The sequence below is a fragment of the Lasioglossum baleicum genome, chromosome 4 (genome assembly GCF_051020765.1).
Source record: "Lasioglossum baleicum chromosome 4, iyLasBale1, whole genome shotgun sequence".
Lineage (NCBI taxonomy): Eukaryota > Metazoa > Arthropoda > Insecta > Hymenoptera > Halictidae > Lasioglossum > Lasioglossum baleicum.
In genome coordinates, this window is record NC_134932.1 from 13,168,972 (window position 1) to 13,187,783 (window position 18,812).

Consider the following 18,812-nt stretch of genomic DNA (forward strand, 5'->3'; position numbering starts at 1 on the left):
TTAATATTCATTAGGTGCACGAATAATTAAATAGGACTCGGTTCACGCGTCTGCTAATTACATACCGATTCCACTTACTGCAATTACGAGTGCATGAGAATCGGAGAAACTCTCGGAGTTTATTTTTATTGTGATCGAGGTATTCAACATTTTTCTTAAACTTCTGTATTATAAATAATTTTCTTGTTACTCTGGTTCCTTTCTTACGAAATTATTTACGACACTCTGTATATGTATGAATATAGCAAATAATGTACAAAAAAGGAATGACCACGTAATTGCACTCGGTGCCTATTTGAAATTATCAGACCGTGTCCTCTCTCTAACAGAAATTTTAATTTTAGTCTCTAACAATGTTAATTAGTTAATTGTCGGGCCACTGATTCAGAGATAAATAAATCTATTAAATAATTGATGAAGATATCAATTATGGAATCGAATTATCGTGCAGAAACCCCAAATTACGATTACCGTTCTAGCTGTTGAGCAAAATAATGAACTGAAATGGCCAAGTAAATCTCAACCCTGTATGAAAAAAAAGCCGATAATAAAGCAATATTGTTAATTATTCTTTCATGGAAGTTCATAGAACATCAAGACGTTGCTGTACACTGTACATATGTACATCCTTTATTTAGACTCGGGGAAAATGTGGTTACAGAGGGTTGCGTCGCGCAAAAAGGCGAAGAGTGAGCAGGTTTTTTCGCGGGGCGAGAAAGGTCCCGGTTAAATGTCACGATTAAGAATCGTGTCCCAGTTCTGACAGGTCAACATTACCGAGTGCCCGTAATCGCGGCCACTTGGCGAGTCAGGGAGCACTCTGCGCTCTAACGATCCCACGTTTATAAAACCGGGAGCAAAACAACTGTCGCGAGTCAGAGATCCTAGCCACAACAAACCGTGTTTCGATCGATCACTGCCACTTCGAAACGAAAAGGCGAGAAGAGAGGCTCTCTCCGCGTTTAAGCTAGAAACGCAACCCTCGGGCTGACAACCGGCCACGGGTAACAACCGAGGCGTGAAACAATAATGCGCAAGAATGCAAAGCGCTTCCTCGAATGGTGCAGTCTACATCGGTGCACTGTACGTGGAAACACGAAAACCGCGATAGAAAGTTCGATGCACCGACGCGAGCCTCGCACACGGAAAAACAATATCGAAGACACGTACCGAATCTATAGTTACGTGTCCCCTTGTTGTTCGCGTTCGCGTGGTTGTTCGCACGGCTCTGTTTCCCCGACAACCACACTGTCTTTTGCTTGGTGCATTATAATTCCCGAATCCGAGATATGAACAATTAGCCAAGAATGCGATTTCTGGTATTGCTTGCAACTATCGCTGAATGTACCTCAAGTTGTTGGAAAAACTGGAGCGTGAAGTTTTGTGTCAATTTGAGGACGATGAACTTTTTGCCAACACGATATTTATAGACACGGCTGGTCTTATGTTAATATTAATATTAATTTCAATTCAGACCCCTGGGCGTTTAACAAAATTTTTAAATTACTTCCTAGTGATTCTTGCTTTTCTCCATTCCGTGAATAATACAACACGAGTCATACATAACGAAACTTATGTATCAGATGCAACAAAGTATAATAATGCAACATAAACAATTCTATTTGTAAACGAGACTAATGCTGTCTGTATTCTGTTTACAACAATGCTAATAACAAAAGAGAACTGAATGCCATTGAAACAGTAAATAAATCAATAAAAATCAAATAAATGCTTTGCTTATACATGCATCAATTTATAGGCACGTGTTGGGAAGTTAAAAATGTTGTTCATCGCGGTCTTGAATTTTGTCCCCGACTGTAAATCGATTAACACTAAACCTACCGAGTCTTGAAATTTAACTGGTGCATGCTCCCTTATAAAAACGACAAGCTTGATTTTATTTATAGACTTTGCGCGGCTCCTATTGTAATACGTGTTTTACAAAAATGCAAAAATTAAAAATTGCATCAACATCCGCAGTCTAGGGATTACCAAGAATTGCATTATCAAGAATGAGAAAGCGCATCCCGCACCTTTGCAATTCTGTAAAAACGAGTCTACCCCCTTAAAGGGCAATATCTCAAAAGCGAAAGTATGTGAATTGCAGCGTTCTTCCTGACAACCACAGATATTGTTAACGCTGATTTGAGGGGTAGTTTCCGACATCGAAAAGCGCGGTTGACGTCGGTTGTCAGTGCGGATGCTCCTCCAGAGAGGAGCAACAACACGTTCGATCGGGAGTGCGGCGTGTAACTTACTGGGAGGCTAGCTGGCAGCGTGGACGTTTGGATGGTTTTAGAAGACCTTGAACCAGGTCCGAGGGAATTCGGACCACAGTCGACGAGAACAACACGTCAAACACTGTCGACAGGCTGGCCTAGGATGGGAGGCATGACCGAGAGCTGGGCGTCCGCGCACGCTGTCACTTTTGTTTACTGTCTCGGAACGGGGATCCTCGATCTGATCTCTGAAAGATCCCCTACAGTCCGCATCCCACGTACTCGTTAACGATCTTCCCTTGAGCTTCGCTAGACTCTTTAACCCTTCAAAGACTCTGCAGCTTCCTCGGGATTGCAACGGGACGAGTAAACAGTGGCGAAACACCACCGCGAATAGACCGTTTGAATTTTCGATCGTCTCGGACACACAAGTAAGCCGCTGTTACACCGAGATTCTTCTCCAGCCACCAATGTTTCACTGTGCACAACGGATCACCGACACCTATCCTCGTTGCACCAGGGTTTCTACGCACTGTGCGCTTTTTGTTTGGAGACGATAGAAATGAACGATCCAGAGCTTGCTCTCGCGAGAATCCGAAACGGACCGAGTCACCGACAACGCCAGACGGCGGCCATTACAGGAATGAACTGGTCCGACGCACGCCGTCTACCGGCGGCGGTGCACGACGCTCGCGACGCGTACCCCCACCACCGAGATCCCTACAGCTGCAGCTGCGAAGGAATCGAAGCGGGTGCATTGTGCGCGAAACTATTCAAATTGCAAACCTTCCTTCATCTACATTGCAACAAATTTCGCTGTTATTTGAAGTAACAGTAAACGTACAAAAGATCATTCAATAAGTCACTTACTGCCACAGTATACATATGTATATACATATACATATATTGTATTGTATATCGTTTCAAACAATATTTGGATCATGTTATACAAGAGTCTACACAAGCGTGAAGCTAATTGGCATTAATTTAATATACTAAATAATCGAATTTGTTTGGCTTCGGTTTAACTGGACATGAAGGATCGATAAAATGAAATTGAATATGTTTTGGGCGATCGAGTCCACCTTTTGTGAATTGCTGAATGCACAGCATTGATAAGGATTTCGATTGCAGCATCAAAGCAGGTGCTGACGTCACCTGGAGATCCCATTCTTTTCGTGACCTAGCTGAAATTTCGTTGGAAGACAGTGAAAGGCACATGCTTGTAAGAGGATTCTCACACTTTCATTCTGTCCCGGTAAAAAAAGTGGTTGTTTAGCGGCACGGAGATGAGACGATGGTAGTTAAGATCGGAATGGAAATTCACATAAATTATTTCTTTCCGTGAAATCGCCGTGTTTCGCGGATTTTCATTGAGCAAATGATACAATTTCTCCACGCCTATTCTCACGGTGTTACTTTCATGGTAACGATTGTTCTTACGCCGAATTTAATGCACGGTGTTTTCATGCATCCGTTCCGTCGTAAGAATGCAGGCCTTTCACGATTACGGACGAGAAAGGTTGCATCGAGCGGACTGCAAAGCTGCATTAATTACTACATAGTTGCTGGTCTATCAATTTTTATGCATATATACGTTTTTATACCTACTCACGAACATATTTAGATAGACTGGGGCTAAATAAAGTTTCACAAAGCGCTATCACTCGCCTTTAGAGTAGAGTGTAGGCCCACAAACTTCGTAAATTTCTGCAGGGATACATTGTAAAGGGAAAAGAAGGGTGAAAGACTCTCAAGAAATTGTCAAAGACTGACAATTTTTGGCAGCGCACTCTATATATACATATATCTACACTGTTAACGGTATCTGGTCGGTGCTGTCATGAGGCTATTTTATTTTTCATCTGTGGTTTCCTCGCAGTGCCTCGCACCAGTTCAAATTGCAGTCACGTGCTTCCTGCATGTTCTCACGTTTATCGGAAGAATGCGCTGTGAGAGTCTCACGTCTCACAGTGAGACCAGTGATGCCAGAAATGCGCAACATTCCACACGCATGCGCAACAAGCAGTACCGTATCTATGTAAGGTAGCAGAGCCCTGAGGCAATTATATTGGCAGGAATGTACCGAAACAATCTGTACCGGACAAAAAGACTCCAGGACGTGTACTACGAGTTACAAAATATACACAAATACACTTGTCATACATTCATTTTTAGAATCAAATCATATAAATTTTTTAAAATTCTGCGGGGTGCTCAAGGGGTACCCCATTTCATCGAGAATCTTATTACACTGAGGCTAATCGCCGCGCATGCGCGTGAAATGTTGCGCATTTCTAAATAGCATCACTGAGTGAGACTGAGTGAGACCGGTTCTTAACCTAACAACCTAACATTTCCTTGTGGCCACGCTTGTGTCGCATGTGATATCTTGCAGTGAAGTTTGTTATTGTGATAACGTGATTATAAACGTGTCTTATAACTATTAAAAGTTAGTGGAAGAGCCTTGATACAATGGCGAAGTTTTGCTTAAGTAAGTTCACGGATTCTCTCGTTTGAATTGAACTTTTTTACGTGATACGACTATGCGAGGTTATGTTTACTCCATATTAATGGATAGTACACTGCTCCGTTTTTATTTACACGTATCTTTTGATCAATTCAAGATTTTGTTTGTTACAGAAAAACAGAGCAAGCGTATGCCAGCTCGAAAAAGATACAAAATCGAGAAGAAAGTTCGCGAACATAACCGGAAGCTACGGAAGGAAGCTAAAAAGCATCCGAAAAGTAAGCATTACACGTTTATATCAATACTTTTTAAAAAATCCTTAGCATGTACTTATTGATTTTTAAACGACTATTAATCAGTCACAGCTGTTAGAGTAAAAATATTAAAAGATGCTTCCGATATAAATACTCTTCCCAATTCCGCAGTGAAGAAGAAGATGATGGAAGTTCCAAATCAATGTCCCTTTAAAGAAGACATTCTGAAAGAAGTGGAGGCCATGAAAAAGCAGCACGAGGAGGAAAAACAGAAGCAGCGTGAAGCTGCTCGTGAGAAAAAGCGTCAGGAGCTGGCTAAAGGAGGTCTGAAAGGCTTGGTATCCGCTGCAGAGAGCAAACAAGCAGAGCACCAAGAGATGGAAGTCGATGGCGTTCACGAGAAGATAAAGGCTGCTTTGGGCAAAGAGGAAAGCTCTCTGAAAGCCTACTACAAGGAGTTCAAGAAGGTTGTCGATGCAGCTGATGTTATTCTTGAAGTTGTAGACGCCAGGGATCCTCTGGGGACCAGGTGCAAGGAGGTAAATGAAATTCATAATGAAATCCAATGATGATCCTACAGTCCTCTAAACGTCAGAGATACATTCTTAAAGATTTTCTAATAGGGTCATTCAAAAATATCTATTAATTAACTTATATTTTCTGCAGGTGGAGGAAGCAGTGCAATCAGCGAAGGGGAACAAAAGATTAGTCATTGTTCTAAATAAAGCAGATTTAGTCCCCAGGGAAAATTTAGATCAATGGTTGAAATATTTGCGAGGTAGTTTACCGGCCGTAGCATTTAAAGCATCTACACAAGCTCAGGCAAAAAGACTGGGCAGAAGAAAATTAGGCAAAAAGACGGAGAACATGATACAAGGCGGCACGTGTTTCGGAGCGGAGCTTCTCCTGTCCCTGCTCGCGAATTATTGCAGGCACGTTGGCAATATGAAAACCAGTATTAGGGTAGGGGTCGTCGGGCTTCCGAACGTTGGCAAATCCAGTGTGATCAATTCTTTGAAGCGCAGTAGAGCTTGTAGCGTGGGAAGCACCCCTGGTATGTTCATTTTATCAATCGAACACGACATTTATATGTATTGTAGTTTTTATGCGTAAATGACCAACAAGGTATTAACATTTTCAATTTATTTTTAATGTTATAGGGGTCACGAAAGCTATGCAAGCAGTGCAGTTGGACTCCAAAATAAAATTGCTAGACTCTCCCGGCATAGTTTTCGCCAGCCAAGGAGAAAATTCGGATGATTCGGTTGCTCTTAAAAACGCAGTGAAGATACAATCATTGAAAGATCCACACACACCTGCAACTGCAATTTTAAAGAGGGTCTCCAAGCCGCAAATTATTGAAATGTATGACATCCCGGAATTTACGACGCCTGACGAATTTTTCGCATTAAAAGCGACTAGGATGGGGAAATTTAAAAAGGGAGGAGTACCGGACACCATGGTTGCTGCTCGTAGTGTCCTCGAGGATTGGAACTCTGGAAAAATTAGGTGAGTATGAACTATGGTATTGAATAAAATAAAATTCTCATTGACGGATATAATTGAATTTATTTTCTGAAGATATTATACTGTACCACCTGAGCAACCAGCTTGTCACGTATCAGCGGAGATCGTCAGTCAAATCAGCAAGGAATTTGAAATCGAGAATTTCGCGGCAGAGGAAAAAATGATGTTGGACACGTTCGAAGAACAAGCTGTTAAAGACTCAAAGCTTGATCCTCTATTGATCGAAAGCACTGGGCCAGTAGTCTCTGCGATGGAAATAGAAAAGCAGAAAGAAGAAGTATGTCCACCAAAAATATTTTCCTTATCAAAAAAAATAAATATTAATTTTTTCAGCAAATTAAAATACAAAAGAAGCTAAAGAAGAAGTTAGATAACGCGAAGAAGCATGCTAATGATACTAGGAAGAAGAAAACGGACCCTCTGCTCGAGATCGAAGGCAACCAGAAGTTGAATAAATTGAGCAAAATGGCCTTCAAGAAAGAAAAGAAGGAGAAGGCTAGACGAGGTGCGAGTTTAAAATGAAGAATATATTTTTTACAAGCACAAAATATAATTTTCGGGTTCGTTTTGTTACAGAAAAAATATCTATTCAACTATCGGGACAACTAGAAGGGTTCAATCTTTCCGCTCCCGATGATTACGACTTCAACACGGATTTCGTTGAGAAATAGGTAAACGAATTTATTATAGGGTATAATAAATCTGTAGCGGTTACATTTTGACGTATAATGTAAATAACAAGAAACGTGCGTGGACTAATAAAAAGAGAATGTTTTTATAAATTCAATTGTTTTTCCTGAATGTCACGATAATCTAGATAACGCATGTCATTATTTTAATGGAGCCCAAGTGCCTTTCGTAAGCGCACAATGCGATATCGTGTCACACGGGAGATATAACATTTTACAACCCAGAATTTCTACCACTCACGACTTCCTTGTCTTTCCTTAACACTATAATTGTGTTAAACTGACGGGTTCCAAATTTTTCAATTTATAATTATTGAGATTTTAAAATTTAATAAAGCAATGTGTGTGTGAAATAGTCGTTTTTAGTGAAACACAGATCACCGATTGTTTCTTATCGATTATAGATTAGAATGATTAGATGAAGACACTATCGATCTCCACTCCTTTTCCCAGCCATTATCACTATACAAGATACTCCGGTACTCAAGGATACGTATGTACCTCCAAACATGAAGAAATTGATTTTTCCGTTGCAATTTGAAGAATTAAATCCGTTTGTCTTCAGATGAATGAAGATAATGAGAAGTAATTCCTTCGCAATTAAAACAGTTGAAATCGCTCGTCTTGAGATAAGATGAGAGTAATGAAATACAAATTACGAAAATCGAATTTCGCTTTTACGTCGTCGGTAATATCGACGGTGATAAGTATCCCGTGGTAATTGAGAAAACCGTCAAAGAACAAATTTTCTTTGCGATAAAAAATGGAATTAAAAACGTTCGTCTTTAGAGAAGGTAAAAATAAGTAAAAATAATTTACGAAGACTAGAGACGTCGTTCTTACTTCTCTCGGCAATACCCGGCCAATCTTCAAACTTGATGAAACAGAATAATGTCTTCACTTCTCCGAAACACGATCGGGCGCCGAGGAAAGTGTCTGGAGTCAAATAAATACATAAATAAGCGTAATCCAGTGTTTGCGCTTGAAATGACAGTCAGTCTGCCGTGAAGCGGTGGCTAATAAGGAGCTCGCTACACAAAAATACACGTCAAAGTATGCTCCACTTGTCTGATTTAATCTGTCGACTATTTTGGCCGAGTACAAATAGCGCTAGTTAACACCAGCGATGGAGAATCGCGCGATTTCTCACGTCGTCGACGAGAACGAGGAAAAATCGGTCAGAGGAAGCGCGAGTCTAGAACTTCATGGAGGGCGGCGGTATCATCAAATTGGAGCGAGCAGGACAATCAGTGGCGTGTATCGCGCAAGATAACTAAGCGCGTTTATCATCTCGCTTGTCATTCGACTGCAAGGCTCCAACAGAGTAGCCGGCAACACACTGTGAGAGAACCTCTATTCACTGTCGTCGTTGAGGACCACCTCTGTAACTCGGATTAATTACTCCTGACCCCTTTTCATCATCGAGAACACCATGGCAGAAGATCAGGGAAAGAAGAAGCCGCAAGTTACGTTCCCTTTGAAGCCTCCTGGACAGACCAAGGTTTGGAAGATCGTCGAGGCTGCGGTCAAAGGTAGACAAGGGCCCCCTGTCAAGTTCACAATTCAAGAAATACCTGAGGACAGGTACGAAGAGGTCATCGAACACATGTGCACTTATTTCCTCGCCGACGAACCCATATGCAAATGCTGGAGTAAGTTGTTCAACATTCTGTTTGATGACTGCGCGATTTCATGTTTGCACCGAATTGCATTAATCCTTAACCTTTGTGCCAATTGCGCAATTGACCTTAAGCAGCTATTTGCTATCTGGTTTGTCAATAGTTTTCTTTGTGTTCTTGCGGAGATGTTACTGGAAGGTTTAATATTATCTGTACCTTTCGTGAGTGTGTGTGGTCGCGCCTGGATGAGGGCTAATTAAATTATCTTATTGAGAAAAGTAATAGTAATTATTTAAATGAAATTGCTAGAATGGGAGTCTCGTTTAGGTACATATTTAGAATCTCTACTTTAAGTAAATACCAATTATGACTTAATCGATTATGTGTTCGCTCTTATTTGCACTGATAATTTGTCATTTGTTTGGTACCTAGTTGGTAGTATAATGAATTTATTCGTGTCTCCCCATCTAACATTGTAGTAAATTTTTCAGCAATTTCAATCTTGAATCGTGATTACACTGATTGTGAGTAACGATCATTATTTTTGAGATGAGTGTTCAAGAGATTTGGAAACTTCTCTTCTCGATTCGTCGATTAGCGTCAATTAACGTCGATTAACGCCTGAAATGACTTAAAAAATTGAATTAATTTGGTTAATGCAATACAGATGAGTGCAACGCGATTTAATGTTGCTGCGGTAGACCTTTCGAAAGAGCAGAATAGTTTATTGAGTGATAAATTCAAATAATTGAAGGTGATGGTTCAATTGCTGACGTCATTGTACAATCATGCAACATGCGAGCAGTCCGCGAGGTGGTCTTATTATTATGATATATTTAGTGTCAAGACACTTTTTCTGAAAAATTTTCTATAAATTTCTTTTCGCTAATTTTCGCTACTAGTACGTTGCACGATAACTGTGAATATAAAATTTTTTGACTTCTGTTGAATAATCACGCCTCGAAAAATCTGTGGCTCCGCGATGATAAGCATTTTGATAGATTCGACAGTAGGCGCGGACATGAAAAATGGTACGTTGGGAGAATAAGGTCGTGTATGTGTTCCTTCATGGCACTGTAATTTGTAAGATGATACCATGACAAATGGGATCGCGCCGCGGCAGTGTTTATGCTGTAATTGTATGTTTTCGAGAGCTTCGAGTCACTTAATTGAACAGAAGGAGAACAAAATATGGATGTTTTTGTGTCCGTCATTTTGAGACCTTCTATGTATCATACTCGCGTAACAGCTCCATTCGCCAAAATTAAGGACAGTAAATCGTGCCTGTTGAATTCTCATTTGATAAAAAGCAGTAGCACAAGATTCATTTTAAAATCTCAAATTAAAGAAAATTAAATTTTGCAACTTTCAAATAGGTAGACTGTGTTATTAAATTTTTTTTTCGTTTTGCGTTTTTTTCGTTCGGGAATGAAAAATTTCGAAGTATGTACACATTACATCATGCTTACCGGCAACATTACACGATATGTAGTGCCAGTGACGTTGAACGTTGGTAGACTCACAGAAGCTCTGTGTTCGCGTGTTTCTCATTTTCGAACTCGTATTACAAGATTACATTGCGGCGTCCTCCTCGAATTTAATTCGCCAGATAACGCTGTGATTACGCATTTCGCAACCAACGATTATCGAACTCTAAACACTCGAACTACACTTTTCCACGCTAGGAAAATAGGGAATCCAGGAAACTGCAAAAACTGAACCACTGCAGTGAACTGTTGTTAATACTTGCACACTGTTTAGAAAATTAGAGCATTTCCATTTTAATATAATTATAATTACTTACTGAGTGATTTTGTAGATGGAATCAACGATCCAAATTTCGTTGAGTCCTTCCGAAATCTGTGGAGAGAAACGGTGAAGCAAGGCTTGGCCGTGGGAGCCTTCGTCGAGGACCCAAATGGCGGCAAGCCATTGATTGCAGGCGTGAACATGCTTATGCTAAGCCTCCAGGGTGAAGATTTCGATTCGGAAAACATGGTCAAGGTTGGAATCTATCATGCTGCTGTCTAATCATTTTTACGTTCATCAGAAATATTTTCAACTAATAGTTTGCAACGTATCCGTATTACTTCCAGTCGAAAAAGGGGCAGCAGCTAATAGCAGCAATGGAAAATCTGCTAAAAAAAGCAAACATTTACGAAAAATATGGCGTGGACAGATACATGGGAGCCCTTGGCTTATCTGTGCATCCATCTTACAGAGGAGCTGCCCTGGGTGGGCATATTCTCAGCGCCAGGTGTGTAAAACAATATTACAGCATCTCATAACTATATATAAACATTGTGAGGACCACCATTCGCACGACTAACAAAATCAGGCACAGAATCGAACACTCTAGCGTTAATCGTTCAGACGTTTCTCCTCGGATTCGTTTTCTATTCTCTCAAGTACAAAGAGTGACACTCCAGCTTCAATTGGGATTCATCAAATAAAGATAAGCCCTGAATCGTCGCGACGGGCTCTATTGTTCGGGTGCTCTGAAAGCCTGCCAGTTAGGGATAAGAGGAGAGAGAGCCTTCCTCGAGGATAAGAAAAGAAATGTCGGAGTACACTCCATTAGCGAATGAAACACTCAAGGCGTCCACGTGCCGCGTTTAGCTGCCGGGTGTAAGCCGGGTGTCACACCGGGCGAAAATCGACTTTTCACCAATTTGTCCGCTTGAACCAATTAGAAAGACTATGTCGGAATAGTATACCAGGAACGTGGGCTCTTAAATAGTCGCGAGCCGTTAGTCGCGCGTCACTGTCAGCCTAACAGTGTCAGCGCGTCAACGAAGATCCAATGATGCCTGGAATCCTAGAAGATTCAGTTTACGCTCGTGGCAGTACCTTCCTCAATTAGTGCATTTGTCGTTAGCCTTCTTGATTAGGGACGGGAAACAGACAGAATTGTAATGTAGCTCAATCATCCTATTATTAGAAAACAGCGGATTTCGCACATTTACCAGAGCAATGAGAAATTAAAAAGTTCATTATCATTTCTCATTTATCACGACTGTTCAGGGATGGAAATGAATTTCTATCTACACTCTCTGCTTCTCACAATCGATATTTCGTCAGACAGTCGAATATTAAATGTTTCAAATTTTTATCGAATCGGACACATCAATCTTGGTTCGCAGTATCAAATGATGATAAATGAATATCAATATCAAAGTTTATCCGACAATTGGAATTATTCTTGATATTTATCACAGGGACAACATCGGTCGCGAGTACAACATAGAAGTGTCAGCGACAGCGTTCACTTCGCCGATCTCGCAGAAGCTGGCAGCACGATGCGGATTCGAGGAAATCGTCGCCGAAGATTACGTCAACATCCTCGACGAGGAGGGGAACGAAGTCTTCCCAGGGATTTGGTCGAAGGATATGAATATCATGGCCAAAAGGCTGTATTAAAATTCACTAGACGGCTCCATCAACTTAAATCCTGTCCAGAGTTACCTTTTCTTCTTTGACTCCAACGGTTCTCCAAACGGAAGCGAGGAAGTTTGAATACAATTTTAACGAGCCTTATCTGTTTCCAGTTTCCAGTTCCGTGTAAGATTCAAAAACTATGCAAATTTCCACCAGAGGATATGTGAAGATATTATATTAGAATGCAATTACTTAGGGACCTGAATCTTCATTGACTTCTGTACACTCTTCAAAAAATTTGACCCTGTACACAAACTGGAACATTTCTATGGAAGTCGAGATAACATTGTACATATGAACAAAAAATACTTTATTGAATTTAGAGTAAGCTTGACGATCAATTTCTTGTAGGAGTCAGTCGTAGAATAGAACCGTCAGGACTGTATTATTAGTAATGTTTAAGGAATATCTTCGGAAAAATCGAAGTGGTAAAGTTGCGTAATTGAGAAGACTGAAGATCTGGCTAAAATACCATTGAAAATATGTGGAAAAAAATTAATGCAGATTTGTCTAAGCGGTGTTGATGTGAATCAACAGTAGTTGTATGGTCGGAACATCGTGGACGACGTGGTCCAGAGGAAACGGCCAAAGTGACAAGTCGATGTCCGCGCGTTCCGCGGCGCACAGAACCAGTAAATTGCCTGACAATAGAACAAACGGTTTCAATTTGCGTCAGCGCTGAACTTTATTCTCGCGTGACTTTGTTCGTCCGCCAAATGAACGCGGTTCCCAATTTCAGACGTCTCATTAAAAATAGAAAGAGAGAGAAAGAATCGAACGAAACGAGAAAGAAAAGAGAGGGAGAGAGAGGGGGGGAGAGGGAGAGAGAGAGGGAGTTAAAGCGGAGAACCAAGCGAGTCCGGTAAGTGGGTTTATAAGCGAAATTAACGAGCGTTCGCCGAGGACGACCGATGAATATCAATTGCTCCGGGACCACAAGGTACGCCTAACTGTTTTATCATCGATTGCAAACCGATATGCGGGCGTTCTAATAAGCGGCGGCACATTCGAGGCGCGCGCCACGAAATTCAAACGAGTCTCACGTGCTGTAAATACGGCCCGCAGGAGCATCGTTCGATCTCCTGGCTATTAACCGACTCTGGTTTGTACTGTTAATTACGAACGGCTTTCTGCGCGATGACCGTCTTCAAGAGCATGTTACATTGACATTCGAAATGATTGTGGAGCCGTTAAAAAATGTTCAGACACTTGCAGCAAATGCAACACCATGAAAAATTTCTGGGGTGCATTAAAAAAATTGTGGGGCATAAAAGACTTCTCGGGTCCACTTAAGAAAATGGTGGGGTGCTTACACATTTGTGGGACTATGAAAAAAATGGTGGGGTCGTGAAAAAGATTGTGAGCTTGTTAAAAAGATTGAGGGCCGATTTAAAAAATGATGGAGTTCATGAAGAAGTTGTGGGCCTCGTAAAAGCTTTGCAATATCCTATAGTATACAGTATACATAGCATTGTCGAAAGCAGGACCAGGAGTTTGGCGAAGGAAAAGGTGACGGAAACAAAAGAGAGGGTGTTCTGACGGAAACGCGGGAAGCGATCGCACCTGTTTAGTTTTGGCGAGTGGCGGCGAGTGGTATGGTCTCGCCCACGTTTCGCCAAGACGTTCGCACATGCGTAGAGACGGGGCAAACTCCTGCACACGCACGTCATCGTAAGTGTTGGTGTTCGTAGGAGTCGCCGCGCCGGGAGACTCCCGGCGGGAGTTTGTTCGGTTCGGTAGTCGCGTTCGGCGCGTCATACGAGGAAGTACGTTCTCGTTCGTTCTCATCCCGTAACCCTTAACTGTAGTTCACCTTGAGACATCCCTAGCCAACGATATTCGTCCCATTCGCATCAGTATCTATCAAATAACCAAACGGAAGAGACAAACTGCGGCATCGTATAAAGGATACCGAAAACATGTGCCGATGTTGAGAGCAGCTCGAGGATCCTCGAACTTGGAAAAACCGTCGTTGCTGTTCCTCGAAAATCGTTCTCGCTGGTACGGACCATAAGTTGAGGCCCCTGTGTTCGTTATTTCCTCCCACTCCCACTTCTCCCTTTACATTTTCTACTTTTTATCCTAAGCTTATCATGAAAAGATCACTGGGTCCGTTCCGTCGGTCTGCAAACAAATGTTTTGGAAGGTTTTCTTGGTACTGGAATTACAGTTCAGGGGCTGTTCCCTGTCATCAACATGGCCTGTAATTAGTTCGATTGTTCTCACAGTCCTTGTAATCCCTGCAGTCTTTGTAGTTTGCATAGTACTTGTAGCCCTCGCATTCGATCGAGGGGTGAATTTCCAATGAGTCGTTGTTTATTGAAATACCGTCGAATGATTCCGCCAGTTAGATTGGAACTATGTATAAAATTTCAAGGAGTCGTCACTCTGTGTGATTGAATGTAAATACATGAATATTCATGGTTCACCTGTTGACGGAGATCGAACATGCAGAGAGCAGACGAGGACTGGTACATGTTCCTGGAATTTTCGGTTTAGCTCAGTTGATTTTTCATTGTTCATTTTAGAGTGAATTTTGTGTTGCTGTAACCAATGGTTGTTCTTTCAATTTATCACGATACTTCTGTATGACTGTAATTTTTGAAGAAGGTTCTTCGACTACCAAGATCCACGGTCCAGCCACCAAAAAATCCCAATAAAAATACATCAGTGCTTTATACATAGAGCTTTATAAAAACTTCCACGTATATCGACATCGAACAGGATATCGGATTTTTCTCACCTCTTTCACGGATCCTCCCGCGTCAGAAAAGCTCGTATTTTCGTCCCGCAGGACCGTGCTCTCACCAGAATTAATTTTTCCGAGCTGTTTCAATAGCTCGGGATTCAGCTTAATCTGCCACGCGGGAGATGCAGGGTCTCTCGAAATCGAGACTTCGAGGTGAAAGAACGTAACCTGTTGCGGGTCACGGGATCGAAAACGCGAGGATCATCGCATTGTGTTGTCGTCCAGTGAAACCGATCGTGTGTGCCATCGCTGTCGTTCTGTCTCGGCAGTGCTTGTTCCTTCGAAAGATCACTTACAATTCGCCAAACCCGCTGCTACCAGACAACGTGGAAACACAATTCCGAAACGAAATTGTTCTCGCATGCGTTCGACGCGACGCGACGTGCCCCCAGGTAACCACCTCGGAAAGTGACCGTTCCGAAGACGTTTCCACGGTACCCTCCAGAATTTTTCTCAAACTGGGAAAATTCAAGAAAAAATCTTACAAAAGTTAACAAGTTTCATACAAAGTAAAAATCAAAATTGTGAAAAGTTCGACGAAACATCGTAGATTTTTCTATGGAAATTCGTGGCTATTCGTAGACTGTACTGTGATCAGGAAATTTTTCATTCCTTGAAAAATATCTTGTTAAATTTAGAATTAAGAGAACATTTTGTTGTTTTGGATTTTCTAAGAATTGATACGCTTCGCCATCTATTTTCTTGTATTTCTTCACATGTTCTCCTAGAACGCAGGCTACTTTTTTATGGAGAACCGCGTATTTGACTTACTGTCGGACGAAACAGGACATTTTTTGTCCCGTGTCAAGGCTTGTTGAATCGAGCATTAAATAAAAATTCTGTCCACCTCCGTCTTGAATTTTCTTACAGTTCGTACAGCTCGAGTTTCCTGTTAATTTGCTTGTATTTCTTTCTGTCGTATGCTGGACTGCAGATTTCTTCAAGTTAATTGAACAAACTGTTGGGTGGAACAGTACATTCTTTGCTCTGCTAACAATCTTGTGTTGCATCGATGATTAAATAAAATTCTATTGTACCTCGTGCACAATTTTCTTGTATTTCTTTCGCTTTGTACATACCATCTACTTTATCAAACAGCCAGTTACATAAACTGAGGTCAATATTAATATTATTATTATTACGAGACTGCGAATTTTTATGCAAAATAAACATTCGCAAAACTTATTCATTTCAGAAAATCATTCTCAAAATTGTACTTATGCTATTCGAGAAATGAAAATGGACGCTCCAATGAAAAGAGCAGGTATTATTCGCACAGATACGCCACAGATTTTCCATTAATTTTCTTCAAAGACATACCGTGACACGTGTGTACATTTAATTTCGTTTCACTGTTCAAGCTTTGATAGTCACGTACCTGGTTTCTTATAGTTATTCTAGTCAAACTGCACGCACACGGTGCAACTAGAAAATTACTGGGTGTAGAGGCGAGTTCTTTTTGATTAACTTTGTGCAACCAATCTGGCTATTCAAATGATCTGACGGTCTCCTGATGAATACGAAATCCTCTGATATGGCAATTTTCTTTTAGACGTTTTCGAACTGCAATTCGTACTGGCTGCTCGGAAATTGCAATTCAGTAAAATTGCAGTTTTGCTCCATAACATCTTGTTGTACAAAATTGTGACTTCACTCTATTAATTTCTTTAGAAAATTTAATTTTGAAGGTGGTCAGTTTGATATTTAAACGACTGCGTTTTGCAAAAGCTTGTCGCCCCATTCCATATCCATTATTTCGAGTACATTTGCGGTTTCCGCGTGTTTGTGTTGTGCGCTTTTAGGAAACGTAACATAGACATTAGCTTCCGGTGAGAATCCACGTGCGCCATTATTGCGACGACCGTTTCGTAACGCAAAACCGATAGGGCTCTTAAACTCGAATCAAGGACCTGAAACAGAGAGACAGTGGACATTAGAATGCTTCTTTCAGGAAGATTACTCTTCCTTTCCGAGTACCATCAATTCTCCGTCACGTATAACAAAATGAACTTTGTCAAACGTACCTTAGTTTACTTTTCATTCTCATAATATTATCTCTACTTTAAGCAATTTTTCGGTGCGATGATTCGACAACCAACGAGTCAAGCAATGAAATTAGCTAACCTCCAGATGAAACGAGAGGTGAGCAGTGAAACCATTTAATTCCTGCAATTCGAGCCCCTCTATCAAATTCCATATGATTGCTATACTACGTAACATCGAATTGAAACTATTCTAGAAATTACTCGAAGCTATTTTTCAAACGAATTGAGTTTCGGAATGTTCTCGTTCATCTGATCAGAAAATCCACTGAACTCTTTGTCGGGTCTGCGTAATCAAATTCTCCATGGATACAATTACAAACGAGACATTATTGAACGCATCACGGGTGCGTAGTAATTGCGTGGTTGAAATTTCGGTGATAAATCGTGTTGGTCACGGTCGTTGCCAACAATGATCCAATTGCCAAAACTTTCGTTCGTTTCCCTTTCACTAATCATCCTACAAACGATTTCATGACAGTCATTCGATTTGAATGGATTTATTATTGCACTTGTTGCACTCTTCGAAGATAAACTAACAGATCCAAATGAATTTGTGAAGATCAACAGTTCTTCGAGTGTTCTCCCAAGGAACGGGGAAACTGTGAACATTATTATTATCATTTGCATTGCGCATTGCGAAATCTGACGCAGTGCGAGTAAAAAATTGCAATACGCGGAAACCATTTGCTAATGAAGACTGGAAAAGAGCTCCTTTCGTAATTGCTGTTACAGTAATGATATTGCGTTTGTCTTCGTTATTCCATTTTGGGCTCGTTCATTTCGCGACCTGTTTACTTCTCTTCCTTATTGTACGAGCAACTGGCAATTAACTGAAAAAGTCTGTTAAATAATTTCTCATGGGTGCATTTTTACAATTTCAATAACCGCACAATAAAAATATTAGAACCTGCCATTTTGACTGGTACCCATAAACCCATAAACGTTATGAGAAATAAATTATCCTCCTGTTTCTTATCGATGCAGAAAATTTTTATTCCTATCTATTAGACTGATCGCAGAAAATCTTGTTTTCCCCGTGCATTCTACGAAGGGTCAAGAGATCAACTGTTCAACCGAATATCATTATAGTTTTCCATCTCGCGTACTCGCAATGGTTTATTTCTAATAGCGAGATTTTGCATTTCTTTTCATCCGTTACAGAATAAATTCGTAAAAAGTCCTCTTTCTGCGGAGGTCCTGGGATTTGCAGAAGGGTCACTTGGAGGAATAAATAGCAGCCATAACGAAATGCTCCCACGTACCATTGGAAATGTTATTCCAACCGAAACAGGTTCCTTTATTCCTGAAATTCTGATTTTCAAGCATCTGCATTCGCTGCTGACCAGTCATGGGTGATAATTTATAGAAGAAATATTGTCATAACCGCCAGAATGCTGGGAACTATTTTCGACAGTAAAATGTATTACGGATACTTTGCAAATAATCAACAAATTCGCGGATTAATTTGTGCACCTGATACTTGCAGCCGACGATTTTATAATTAATCATTACATAATATTTTAAATCGGCTAAAATTGGACGTGTATTTATTTTAAATAGAGCATCGCAGTGCCGCCAATTTAGCGAGCTCCTAACTGAAATCAATTGGCCAGCGTCGAACACGCGGAATCGGATCACCATTAGTGCATCGATTGCTGAACCAGCACCGATAAAAATCCTGGAAAATTCATACGATTCATTTTTACGAAATTTTCACCGAGGAACCTTTTGCGTGCGCGGATCTCTACGCAGTATTTTTATGGCGCAATTTCTGAATATTGGAATCGATAGAGCATCGGAGG

General features: G+C 40.9%; 4 protein-coding genes across 11 annotated transcripts in view; 3 read left to right on the plus strand and 1 right to left on the minus strand.

The window, feature by feature from the left end:
* Window positions 1–2,881, minus strand: part of Cdi (serine/threonine kinase) — a 50,994-nt gene extending 48,113 nt beyond the window's left edge. For both annotated transcript variants that reach the window (XM_076422724.1, XM_076422725.1), the window contains exon 1: window positions 2,259–2,881. The gene's annotated coding sequence lies outside the window, so the exon portion shown is untranslated. The remainder of the gene's footprint in view (window positions 1–2,258) is intronic.
* Window positions 2,882–4,517: 1,636 nt separating this feature from the next.
* On the plus strand, window positions 4,518–7,866 carry Ns1 (Nucleostemin 1). Of its 3 annotated transcripts, XR_013008893.1 has the most exons (10): window positions 4,518–4,713; window positions 4,863–4,967; window positions 5,115–5,482; window positions 5,610–5,997; window positions 6,104–6,452; window positions 6,525–6,747; window positions 6,804–6,975; window positions 7,047–7,141; window positions 7,564–7,652; window positions 7,725–7,866. XR_013008893.1 is itself a non-coding variant. In XM_076422737.1 (9 exons), the coding sequence occupies exons 1-8, from the start codon at window positions 4,695–4,697 to the stop codon at window positions 7,139–7,141; spliced, it is 1,719 nt and encodes a 572-aa protein (XP_076278852.1). In that variant the 5' UTR covers window positions 4,518–4,694; the 3' UTR covers window positions 7,564–7,792. The 3 variants fall into 3 exon arrangements, 2 of the variants coding, with proteins under 2 accessions (XP_076278852.1, XP_076278851.1); XM_076422737.1 differs by having other exon boundaries at window positions 7,564–7,792; XM_076422736.1 differs by lacking the exons at window positions 7,564–7,652; window positions 7,725–7,866 and having other exon boundaries at window positions 7,047–7,252.
* Window positions 7,867–8,445: 579 nt separating this feature from the next.
* Window positions 8,446–12,544, plus strand: LOC143208357 (arylalkylamine N-acetyltransferase-like 2). The gene is made up of 4 exons (XM_076422764.1): window positions 8,446–8,811; window positions 10,598–10,782; window positions 10,875–11,035; window positions 11,997–12,544. The coding sequence occupies exons 1-4, from the start codon at window positions 8,592–8,594 to the stop codon at window positions 12,196–12,198; spliced, it is 768 nt and encodes a 255-aa protein (XP_076278879.1). The 5' UTR covers window positions 8,446–8,591; the 3' UTR covers window positions 12,199–12,544.
* Window positions 12,545–13,059: 515 nt separating this feature from the next.
* The window catches only part of Ccap-r (Crustacean cardioactive peptide receptor), a 57,071-nt gene continuing 51,318 nt past the window's right edge, over window positions 13,060–18,812 (plus strand). For 4 of the 5 annotated variants that reach the window (XM_076422759.1, XM_076422756.1, XM_076422760.1 and 1 more), the window contains exon 1: window positions 13,060–14,217. The gene's annotated coding sequence lies outside the window, so the exon portion shown is untranslated. Of the gene's footprint in view, window positions 15,358–18,812 lie in introns of all 5 variants that reach the window. The other variant, XM_076422758.1, reaches the window with a different exon arrangement.